The sequence below is a fragment of the Takifugu rubripes genome, chromosome 13 (genome assembly GCF_901000725.2).
Source record: "Takifugu rubripes chromosome 13, fTakRub1.2, whole genome shotgun sequence".
NCBI lineage: Eukaryota > Metazoa > Chordata > Actinopteri > Tetraodontiformes > Tetraodontidae > Takifugu > Takifugu rubripes.
This window is the reverse complement of record NC_042297.1, coordinates 6,019,603-6,031,541: the sequence shown is the minus strand read 5'-3', so window position 1 is coordinate 6,031,541 and position 11,939 is coordinate 6,019,603. Positions and strand designations below refer to the sequence as shown.

At 41.2% G+C, this 11,939-nt stretch overlaps 2 protein-coding genes across 2 annotated transcripts; both read left to right on the top strand.

The window, feature by feature from the left end:
• On the top strand, positions 1-5,651 carry abcb10 (ATP-binding cassette, sub-family B (MDR/TAP), member 10). The gene is made up of 14 exons (XM_003969491.3): positions 1-704; positions 792-998; positions 1,283-1,485; positions 1,816-1,950; positions 2,221-2,367; positions 2,612-2,747; positions 2,835-2,930; positions 3,219-3,428; positions 3,494-3,573; positions 3,679-3,859; positions 4,041-4,084; positions 4,172-4,206; positions 4,293-4,351; positions 4,443-5,651. The coding sequence occupies exons 1-14, from the start codon at positions 296-298 to the stop codon at positions 4,634-4,636; spliced, it is 2,136 nt and encodes a 711-aa protein (XP_003969540.2). The 5' UTR covers positions 1-295; the 3' UTR covers positions 4,637-5,651.
• A 2,913-nt stretch (positions 5,652-8,564) lies between these two features.
• On the top strand, positions 8,565-11,818 carry acta1b (actin alpha 1, skeletal muscle b). The gene is made up of 7 exons (XM_011609611.2): positions 8,565-8,721; positions 9,309-9,445; positions 9,842-10,166; positions 10,543-10,704; positions 10,782-10,973; positions 11,063-11,244; positions 11,329-11,818. The coding sequence occupies exons 2-7, from the start codon at positions 9,317-9,319 to the stop codon at positions 11,470-11,472; spliced, it is 1,134 nt and encodes a 377-aa protein (XP_011607913.1). The 5' UTR covers positions 8,565-8,721; positions 9,309-9,316; the 3' UTR covers positions 11,473-11,818.
• Positions 11,819-11,939: the final 121 nt, after the last annotated feature.

The window sequence follows — 11,939 nt, the reverse complement described above, 5'->3', positions numbered from 1 at the left end:
TTTCTGCGACAGATGACAGTGACAGGCGGGGTGTTACCTTCCATCGATACCAGATAAGCCCAGTTAGGGTGCTGCCTGGACCAGATAAAACAAACAATAACGGTTTCAATCCTACAATGTAGCAGGAAGAAGCGCCAAAGACTCGACTATGGATACTGTGCGTTGACTTCACAGCTAAAGGAGAAAAAAATGCTTTTGCGGGCGGACAAATTAAGACCATCCAACACTGAAACCGAATGAGGAAGCCGCGTAAAGCTATTTAACTTCGTTTCAATTTTTGGCAAGAATCAGGAAGATGCTTCTTTTTATTCGTGTGCTAAGATGCACTCGTGGTGTCTTTATGAACAAATTCAAGCTAACACAGCCCAGGATGCTATGGCTGGATCAGCGGCTGACCTCGTCCGTTGCTTTTCACAGGCTCAAACCGGCGACCACCATTGGAGCAACACCTGTTTCCTACATCTCTTTACCTGGGAAGGACATTGTCGTGCTGCCATGTAATCGCTATAGAGCGTTACACACCCCTGCCGACCAAGCACGAATAATCACAAACACGCACGGTGCCTTTGCCAGTTCTTCAGCCGCTTCTTCTCCAACACCGGCCGAATCACTGAAGGCACCGACGGTCCCAACGACAACCGTCCCCCTGGATGATGTCAAAAGAATATTAAAACTAGCGCAATCTGAAAGATGCAGACTTGCAGGTAATGGGGTTTCCTTGTTGAAAGATTGCCTTTTTAAAGATGTGATGATGATGTCTTACCAAAAGTTTTCTCTGTTTGTCACCCCAGCTGCTGTGGGATTCCTCACCATATCCAGTGCAATCACTATGTCAGCACCTTTTTTCTTGGGTAAAGTGATTGACACCATTTACGGCAGCGAAATAGACACAGACACAATGACTGCCTCCCTAACTTCTTTGTGCATCACGCTGACGGGGGTATTCCTGTGTGGTAGTGCAGCTAATGCTGCCAGAGTCTACCTCATGCAGATTTCAGGTGAGGCCATCAACTGATACTTTACAGGATAAACTAAGGATGAGTAAATTAGAGTGTGTTATTTGCTGCTGGAATCTGTTGATATGTGTTGTTTCAATTGCAAAAACAGTCTGAGTGCAGCAACATTTCAATTTTACCTCATGAACTTCTAAACTGTGTGCATAGGAACTATATTATCACCAGAATAATAGAAACAAATAAATAATGTGCCATAATTTGATTAATACTAATCGCGTTTGTCAAAATACTGTCATCACGAGTTGTTTCTTCTTCTTCTTCTTTAGGTCAAAAGATTGTTCGTAATCTACGTGCCTTGGTCTTCTCCTCTATCCTTAGACAAGAAGTGGCTTTTTTTGACCAGACACGGACGGGCGAACTTATCAACCGTCTGTCTGTTGACACTGCAGTAGTAGGCCGCTCCCTCACTGACAACCTGTCCGATGGACTGAGAGCTGTTGCTCAGGCTGTTGCTGGTGTCAGTATGATGGTGAGTCTGACCTCAAGGTTAAGTTTATTAAGATTATGGGGTAATGATACATCACAGCTGTAGGATACATTTATATCCAAGGTTTAAAATGACCAACTTAAATAGTAAACATATATATTTATAGTTTTTGTAACATATGTGACCTTCACCATGTAAGTAAAAGTGATTACCAACTTTAGCAAACTTTAGCAAAAACAAAGTAAAATTTCTGAGTAATCAGTAAAAAGAGATTGGTTTCATGAGAAATTCTTCTGTCATAACGTCTATATTTCTGACATGAATTCAGCATAATTTTTGTGTATTTATTTATTTGCATCCCTTTTCTCTTAGTTTTATGTTTCCCCAAGTTTAGCAAGCTTTGTGCTACTGATTGTCCCTCCTTTGGCTGGTCTTGCAATAGTCTACGGTAGATACCTACGCTCCATCTCCAAATGCACACAGGACGCACTCGCACGAACCACACAGGTAAACAATGCCTCAAACAATATCAGTAATGGATAAGGTAAATACCCAAATCAAACCTTTAAACTGATAAAGGTTCTAATCAGGTTTTTCTACTGAAAACTGTTGAGCCTGTATTTATTTATTTCTGTGATTTAGATATTGAAAAAGTTAGCTTCATAAAATGATTAGTATTTTTTTTGTATTATATAAAAATATCTTTATTGAGTATTCCTGTTATACATATGATAGTGATAAAGTTGCAGTTAATGAAGCGTGTGTGTTTGGGGGAAGTTGGCAGAGGAGCGTATCAGCAACATGCGGACAGTGAGAGCGTTTGGCAAAGAGTTGTCAGAGGTCAGAGCGTACAGACAGAAGACAGACGAGGTGTTCTTTCTGGCCAAGAAGGAAGCTGTAATACGAGCTGGCTTCTATGGTGTGGTGAGTGTTTGTGATTTGATTGTAGATACAAAGTACAGTATCACAATCTTGCCTTTGGTGTACCGTACCATCAAGGCTGTGTTCAGAAGCCTTTATTCTTAGACATTTGATTTGTTTGCAAATCCTTTAAAAAAGAATGGACATTTTATAAGACATTTTTAAGTTATTATGAAGGATTATGATGTCTAAGCATGCAAAAGATGACAGCTGTGCCTTATAGGGGTGTGTGTTGTGTGTGCTTCAGACTGGCCTCAGCGGTAACATCATGATCCTGTCCGTGCTCTACAAAGGAGGCCTCCTGATGGCCAGTCAGCACTTGAGTGTTGGGGAGCTTTCATCATTTCTCATGTACACCTTCTGGGTTGGCATCAGTATTGCAGGTAAACTGTAGGTGCTCATTTTCACTTCATGTCTGTGCCATATCGATCACTGTGACAACACCAGATTCATAGGTTGGTATTTTGCAGGTCTGAGTTCTTTCTACTCTGAGCTGATGAAGGGGTTTGGAGCAGGTACCCGACTGTGGGAGCTGCTGGACAGACAGCCAGAGTTTCCCTTAAATGGTTAGTACACATACACAAGGAAAGCTTTTCCCCCTTTGTGGCATATTTGTGTAATATTCATACTGTATATAAATTGTTTATATTGTTTAGTACATACATATAATTATACATTTCAATAACTGCCAGAAATGCATTATTTACTAATGTGATGTATTGTAAATAAAATATCTCTGGCCTTAAAATTAAGGCTGTTTCTGGGTAATTTCTCTCCTAATTTCTATGCTGTTTTAAACGAACTATTAAAAACATTTTCATTTCTTTCGCCCCCTTTTTTCTGTCCCTCCACAGAAGGCTTGGTGCTTCCTCCAGAGCAGTTGAAGGGTCAGCTAGAGTTTTGTAATGTTTCTTTTAGTTATCCAACCCGCAAGGACGCTCCCATTTTCCGGAACCTCAATCTAAATGTCCCAGCTGGTACTATTATGGCTGTGGTTGGATCCAGTGGGTCTGGAAAGTCAACTTTGGTCTCCCTGCTACTGAGACTCTATGACACAGATGCTGGTGAGACTTAAATTGATTTGCTCGGGGGGGGGTTATCGCCTGTGATGGTTTTGCCTTTTTTCCAGGTTATATCACTATTGATGGTCATGACATCAGGGATTTAAATCCCTATTGGCTCAGGAGTCAGATTGGAACTGTGAGCCAGGTGATAAATGATAAATTGGAATTTTCCATGTGACATCACACATGAATAGAACCATTAAGGACCTCTAAATAACAATTTTTGTGGCTTTCCTTGATTTTCTCCCAGGAGCCGGTGCTGTTTTCCTGCTCTATCAGAGATAACATAGCATATGGTGCCGTAGACCCAGAAGCTGTGAGCAATGAGGACATCTTCAGAGCAGCCAGAGTGGCCAATGCTTACAACTTCATTCAGGCTTTCCCAAAGGGCTTTGACACTGTGGTGGGGGAGAAAGGAGTGCTGCTTTCAGGTTAGACATTACGATCACACCTGATTTACCAGCAAGAACATCTTTTACCTCCCTTTACTCGTTTTGCTGTAAAATATTTTTATTCAGGGAAGATTGTAGCATTCATGTTGAAATTGTTGGTTAAAGAGCAAAACTGGTGTTGAAATTCTGTTACCATTGTTACTTGTACTTTACTTTTCAGGTGGTCAGAAGCAGAGGATAGCCATAGCCAGAGCGCTACTCAAGGTAACATAACATGCTGGTTCTGGAAGCTCATCAAATCTTGGATTTGAACTGTTTGTGAAATAATGTTCTCCTCTGTTATCTCTTCAGAATCCCAGGATCTTGCTTTTAGATGAAGCTACCAGGTGATTAAGGAATTGTTTCAGAATTCAGTAACTAGAACTACATAGTACAGTTAAGCAGATTTGTTTGACCGTTCATCAATCCTCAGTGCTCTGGATGCTGAGAATGAGCTACTGGTGCAGGAAGCCTTGGAGCGTCTGATGGATGGTAAATTATTTTATGACAGCTTTTGTTTGATTTGCTCTGAAAAGTCTTTTGAGTTTATTGTTCACATGTTTGCTATTTCTTATACCCTCAGGAAGAACAGTTATGGTTATTGCTCACCGCCTGACCACAATCCAGAATGCTCATGCTGTTGCTGTGCTGGACCAGCAGCATATAGCAGAGGTAGGGCAGCACAGAGAGCTGCTGGCCAACAGACAAGGCCTGTTCAGAAAACTAATGGAGAAACAGGCATTCCTTCAAGAAGAACAGAAACAGGCACTTCGCTGAGAGGTGTGGTTCTAGTAGTAGTTCCTACAATGATAAAAGTGAGATTATGTGATGAGGTCAGTGGCTGGTAGAAAAGAAGTATGCCAATTTAGACAGTTATGAAAGTAGAGATGGCTGACAAATGGTTAAGAAGAGCAGAAATAATCATAGGATAATAGATTAACAATGAAGACACTTGATTGGAAATTCATGGAAAATATGAAAAATTGTTCTGAAAGTTGCCAAGTGGATATTGGAAAAGAGAATGTTTTGTTTTAATCACTGGTGTAAGAGGCTTCACTATTGGCTTCACTATTGGCTGTGACAGGATCAAGTTGTAGTGACACGAAAGTGTTCCACCATTTTTATTACTAAAACAGCATCATTCTGGTATGACGGGCACAATGCAACATTTATTTTAAACTTGAAACTTGTCTGTAGAACCTTTTTAGAGTAATTTAACTTTCAATAAGCCAGAGTTTTCAGTGTGTGTTGTTAAAACATGTCTCAAGGTTTTGCTGAAGGTTTCAGAGGTGCTACCTGGAGCGTGCAGACCTCCACCGAGCAGGTCATTTCCCCACATATTGTGACCTACACCTATAGAACAGTATATAGAGAGCAGCAGTGGTGATACTAGTATATATATATCACAGGTTGCTTTATGATCAAACCCCGTTGGCTTTGATATATGGAAAATCAATGTTTAAAGTCCCATCAAAATCCAGAATGTCAACAAAATTTAATCAGCTCTTCTTTGTCCCAAGATCAACATTTCTTGAATGTTTTACTGAAATCTCTTTATAATTTTTAGAGATATTTCACTAAATGTCAGACATATTTTTCTACACACAAAATCAGTCGTGGTCATAGAAATTTTGATGTTTTAGCATAACAAACCTTAAATCTGTTCTTTTTTTATTACCATTGTTTTGATTTGTATTTGTTAAGAGATAGAAATACTCTGATCAGAATATGTAATGTACATTCATACATATTTTTGTGGTAAATAAATTAATAAATTTCTCTCTAAATAAAATATGATTACGGTAGTTTTTCTTTACAGTTGTCTGACTTTATACTGCTGAGATGCACACTGCATTTTATAAAATTGGAATGTTTTAATTATTTTGTTATATATGTCCGTAAAACTTATTTTACACTTGGGTAAATTGCCTTATATAAACCTTTTTTAATAAGTGCATTTCTATGACTCAAGGACACTTTACATGTTAAAATAAACCAACAGTTAACAAAGATGAGACAAAATATACAAATAAAATATAGATTACTACCTTAACATGAACATGAACATTTCTTTTTCTTAAATTTCCCGGGTATTTGATATAAATGGATGCAGTGCATTATGGAATCAACAGGTAATGAGATTGCCTCTCTATTCGTGGGACTGCTGCATAGGTCTTTACTAAGTTTCATATCAATCCAGATCATTATACCCACAGAAAACCTAATGGTAATCAGAGCAGAACATGTGATCGATCTATGATCGATCCTTGTTGCCGGTTTATAAAGTCTTTTATGATTACATTTATACCAACTGAATCAACAAAAAAAGTTGCATTTTCTGGTGTTGAATTTTGTAAAAGGTACAGTCTCGGGAGGCAGTTGTGTTGGAAATAACACTGAAATGATAAAATGTTTGGACATGCTAATAGATGGTTGCTCCTAATGTTTGTATAAGCAGTGAAGACATGTGTGAGTTTAAATTAACCCCTCCAACAGAGGCAGCAGTTGTTGTGTGTAGAGGGTTTCTCAGCTGGCTAATATAGTTGGCTAACTATGGGTTTCTAATATCAGCTCCGTGTGCCTCAGCTCCTCTCACTTTTCTATGTATTGACCCTGGGCTATTTGAGGAACTAGTGGAACTGAGGTTCATGAGAACGGGTGGCAAAAATAGAATCGTTCTTTCAATTCAAGGGTTTTGTTTGAATCTCATTTTTACTCTGACATGGCTGATTGGAGGAATTCAAGAGAGACATGATCTGCTGTTTTTCATAAAAGAATATTTTAATGAGTACAGTCATGTTTTCAGGTAAAGAACAATATGTAATTAATATCATATATGTTTTTATACGATGCAGCATGGTCGAAGGCTAACTAAAGTGAACACAATATTTTCAGTAGAATGAGAGCCTCGGATCCTAACCTGAGAAACTCATTAAAATCTACTCTAGAGCAAATCTGTAAAAAGCAGGGCACTTGGGTATATTGTTCTGGGGAATCAATGCCCAGACTTGAACTAATCTTACTTTTTCTGACACTTTCACCCTCTGTGTCAAAAACAGAAGCAGAGTTTAGTTAAAACGTGAGTGAATTGATAAGAAAACTTGAAATCATCTTGAACAATCATGCTCTGACCAAGAACTCGTGCCACTTTTATTTTTCTGGCTGAAAGAATAGCATGCAAACACTCACAATTTTAAAACAAAAAAAATCCCTTGTCCAAAGTTCTTCCTTCTGCTGGCTTGGCTACAAACATTGAAACAAACGGCATTCATTTTTCTGCCACCTGCCCCACACACCCTTTCACCTTCTTCAATCTCCTCCCCTTCCTTGAGTCCATACAAGAGACAACCGCTTGCAGGTCCTCCCCTTCCTCCTCCTTACTCAGTCCCCTAATCTCCTCCTCTCACTCCCTGCCAACTGCAGTCCCTTTTACATTTTAGGTGTAATTCCAAAATGCCTCACCACAAGTGCATAAAAGTAGCTCTACCTTCACTGCAGCCCCCTCCCCTACCTGACTCCTGGTCATGAACACGTGGGCGTGTGCATGCGTGCACAGCCACACACATACACTCCTAGCGTTGATCCCATTTAGTTAATTACACTAATAAAAAAAAGTGAAATATAGATTATAAGTGCATAAATTGTTGTTAAACCTAGAAATAACAGCAGATTGTGAAAATTACTATGTACACTCACACACCTTCCCATGTCATGTCTCAGAATTTGAAATACATACTGAAGCCTTCTGTGGCTTCTAATAATCCAAGTCACAAATACTGCCACTGTATAAATCAAGCTTTAAAGCACCAAATATGTCATTCAAAGTAAAGTTTATAAAGCTAGAAAATTAAAAAACCATGTGTTCAATTGCCTTATTTGCATGCATTCGCCATGTGCAGTACAATGTCTGCACCTTTTAGCTATTTTCAGCAGGAATCCTCAGCTGTCTTTTGATGACTTCTGAGCCTCATTCAATTCAACAAATTAAACCTACATTAGTGCTTTTCTTTTAAACTATTCCCAAAGCTTCTATCTCCATTCATTTCCTTTCATTTATTGCAATTAAATTATTTTTCTAGTCCTCTTTCAATATCAGATGTCCATTTTCAGCATAACCATTTTTCAGATAAGTGACTTTTATTGTCAGTTGTTGTATTCTGTCAGTATGTAAATGTTACAGGCATGCAAACGGTGGCGAAAGAGATTACAATATGTAATGCATTGATAATATAATGCTTCTGTTAGTGTGAATTGTTTAGTTATTGGTGAACAGCGTTCCAATCGGTATTTATGAACATAAAAATAAATTGAACTGTCAGCTGGAGGCCAGTCCCTGGTTGAGCTGTCAGTCAATCGTTTTCTGCACACTCTCTTCTAAATCTGATGACCTCAGCATTTTTCCATTTTAAGGCCAGTGGAGTCCCACTAACTGTAAATCTACAACCCTGGTTGGTAGCAACTGGCGTCTATCCTCGAAACCTCCAGTGGCCAACACGCTCCTTATACGGCCCTCGAGGTGGGACCGCGGGGCTCCATGGGAGGCCAGAACGACAGTTCCATTTATGGCACCTGTTCTCTCTGCGTCGGGGGCGCACCCCGTCACTCACGGACATCCCCTGAATCTCGATGGATGGCACCCCTCTTGCCCGTCCTCCCTCCTTCTTGCTGCGCCCCTCTCCTCCCCCAATTCCCCGACCGGGTGGCGTCCTAATATGGCAGAGGGCCGGGATGGGTCCAGTGCTGAGGTTTGTGAATGGTGGAGGTAGGGTATAAAAGATGAACCAGCAACACAAAGAGCCGTAGCTGGTTCAGCAGCAGCACTGGTTGGGTCTTTCTCTCCGAGCCGCAGAAACACTCCTAAGGTAAGACCCTGGAACAGCCCGCTTCTGAAGCTTCTCATCCAGTCTGGTAGCTCAGACTGAGCCGTAACAGAGCTTTCCTGTTTAGTTTTGGGGTTTTTTTTCCCGTTTAGTTATTGGTTTAGTTTCTTATTTAGGGGGGGGGGGGGGGGGGGGTTGAGAGAGAGACAGACGGAGATTTTTACTTTACTTTACTAGATACGTGCTGTTTTCATATATTTAATTCACTTGTGATTTTGCACCTAAATTGTCAGATTGTATGGTAATCTGATGTGACTTTTATCATCATCAATGTATTCTTTACACCTATAATGGATGTTTAACTCAAGCGTCATGCGTAAAGACTTGCGCATAAATGTGCCGTGGAAGCAATTAGGGCGAAGGACATGTTATATTAAAAATGTTCAGTACACAAGCAATGGCAGTTATTTTATTAGTTAATACATGCAATAAATACACCTAACTTGATATGTAGACAGGTAAGAGTGACCTTAAGGATAAATAAGGATTTATCGGGGAAATTACTTGTGTCATTTACACAATATTTCTGTGTGACTAGGCTGAACTCTTCATCTTCCCCTCTTTTATAGAAGCCACCATGTGTGACGACGATGAGACTACCGCCCTTGTGTGCGACAACGGCTCCGGGCTGGTGAAGGCTGGCTTCGCCGGAGACGATGCCCCCAGGGCCGTGTTCCCCTCTATCGTCGGCCGTCCCCGTCACCAGGTAAACCTCCGACAATATTTATAGCTGACTGGAAGATTTTCTTGTATGCAGTGAATAAGAAAGAGGGCAAAAAAAAAAAATCACAATAGCTTGTAAAGGGAGTATCATAACATATACATTTGAAAACAAAATACATGTATATAGCTAACCCAAAAGTAACATTTTCGTCACATTATTGGACAATCAATAATATGACACTAGTCATGCCATTTTGGTATATATTTTTATCAGCAACCTTTAGACGAAGAGAAACAATCCCTACACTCCTGCTAGGAATTGGCGCATTAGTGATTGGGGCTTTTTACGCAATTTGGGACAGGCAAATGATATGACGTTTTGGCTATTTTTAACGTCGCTCTAACGTTTCCGTCACCTCCTATTTTCCTCTCCCTTCAGGGTGTCATGGTCGGTATGGGTCAAAAGGATTCCTACGTCGGCGACGAGGCTCAGAGCAAGAGAGGTATTCTGACTCTGAAGTACCCCATTGAGCATGGCATCATCACCAACTGGGACGACATGGAGAAGATCTGGCACCACACCTTCTACAACGAGCTGAGAGTGGCCCCCGAGGAGCACCCCACCCTGCTCACAGAGGCCCCCCTGAACCCCAAGGCTAACAGGGAGAAGATGACCCAGATCATGTTTGAGACCTTCAACGTCCCCGCCATGTATGTGGCCATCCAGGCTGTGCTGTCCCTGTACGCTTCCGGCCGTACTACTGGTAAGACTGACAGCTGCATACTGCTGCATATCAGCGTTATAACAGAGACACGAACTATTACACGCAGTAAACAAAACACACCTGGCTTCATTATTACAATTAAATTCTAAACCGTTACAAATAGATCAGATCAACTTGTAGAAACGCACTGACTGAGCAAATAATTCCCATTAGGTCATTGTGGCCTTTTTGCGCATAGCTTTTACGCACGAACGGCCAGCGCTTTAGGGCCGTGTTAAGCTTATCCCTTGTACTCTCAGCTTATGTGCATATTTATGATTCCATTTCATTCGTGTTTCACATATTTACGCTCAAAATCGATGTGTGGATCTGGTGTAAGGGTGAGTTGACTAAACAATCGGCTGCCCTCATTAAGGTATTGTGCTGGATGCTGGTGATGGTGTGACCCACAATGTCCCAGTCTATGAGGGTTACGCTCTGCCCCACGCCATCATGCGTCTGGACCTGGCTGGTCGCGATCTGACCGACTACCTGATGAAGATCCTGACTGAGCGTGGCTACTCCTTCGTGACCACTGGTAAAAATTTTAACGCCGCCCACAATACACTGCGCTTTGAGCCTTGAATATTCTCTGATCAATTTGCCCCTTTACAGCCGAGCGTGAGATCGTGCGTGACATCAAGGAGAAGCTGTGCTACGTGGCTCTGGACTTTGAGAACGAGATGGCCACCGCTGCCTCCTCCTCCTCCCTCGAGAAGAGCTACGAGCTTCCCGACGGGCAGGTCATCACCATCGGTAACGAGAGGTTCCGTTGCCCCGAGACCCTCTTCCAGCCATCCTTCATTGGTAATTGCCTGTGAATTTAGACCACGATAAATACCGATCAGTCCCGGTTACCTGTCCTCGTGTTAACGGCAGTTATTTTACCTGATCAGGTATGGAGTCCGCTGGTATCCACGAGACCGCCTACAACAGCATCATGAAGTGCGACATCGATATCCGTAAGGATCTGTACGCCAACAATGTGCTCTCCGGTGGTACCACCATGTACCCTGGTATTGCTGACCGTATGCAGAAGGAAATCACTGCTCTGGCCCCCAGCACCATGAAGATCAAGGTCAAAATTAAGATACAAAAATAAACTAAAGTAAATTAAAACCGCGGGAATATTGACGGATTTTCCTCATTATCTCTCACTTAGATCATTGCCCCTCCCGAGAGGAAGTACTCCGTCTGGATCGGTGGCTCTATCCTGGCTTCCCTGTCCACCTTCCAGCAGATGTGGATCTCCAAGCAGGAGTACGACGAGGCAGGCCCCAGCATTGTCCACAGGAAGTGCTTCTAAATCCCCCACCTTCTTGTCCAGCTTCTTCATCTTTTGCACCACCAGCTGTCTTGAGACCAGTCGAGAAGGATCAACCTATGCGGCACAGCAACACTCTGCTCTTAATGGACTTTTTGTCTCTGCTATTGACATTCATATGCATTCTTATCCTTTAAAATGTGCATATTTTGTAGCTGTCTGTTGACTGTGTTGTACAGAGAGAGGCTGTGAAAAACCAAAACTGAACCATGCATACACCACAAAAAATAAATAAAAAAAATAACAACAACATGTTGCCCAACACATGGTAATGTATAACTGTATATACATATTACTAATTAATTAAAGTCCATTATTTGGTATATCAGCCCCTGGCCCTGTTTTCTATCAAAGGAAGGGTATCAGCTGATCTAGAAATGACTGTGACGACGAGCAAAGAATTCTAGATATGTAAATATAAAATAATCAATATACAAAAGTAATAATTT

Bases quoted from the DNA above. Each gene is read 5' to 3' on its own strand.
- abcb10 (XM_003969491.3), top strand. From the start codon at position 296: ATGCTTCTTTTTATTCGTGTGCTAAGATGCACTCGTGGTGTCTTTATG. The intron at 4,085-4,171 runs GTAACATAACAT...TTATCTCTTCAG, and splicing joins TAGCCAGAGCGCTACTCAAG to AATCCCAGGATCTTGCTTTT. The intron at 4,352-4,442 runs GTAAATTATTTT...TTATACCCTCAG, and splicing joins CTTGGAGCGTCTGATGGATG to GAAGAACAGTTATGGTTATT.
- acta1b (XM_011609611.2), top strand. From the start codon at position 9,317: ATGTGTGACGACGATGAGACTACCGCCCTTGTGTGCGACAACGGCTCC. The intron at 10,167-10,542 runs GTAAGACTGACA...GCCCTCATTAAG, and splicing joins CGCTTCCGGCCGTACTACTG to GTATTGTGCTGGATGCTGGT. The intron at 10,974-11,062 runs GTAATTGCCTGT...TTACCTGATCAG, and splicing joins CTTCCAGCCATCCTTCATTG to GTATGGAGTCCGCTGGTATC.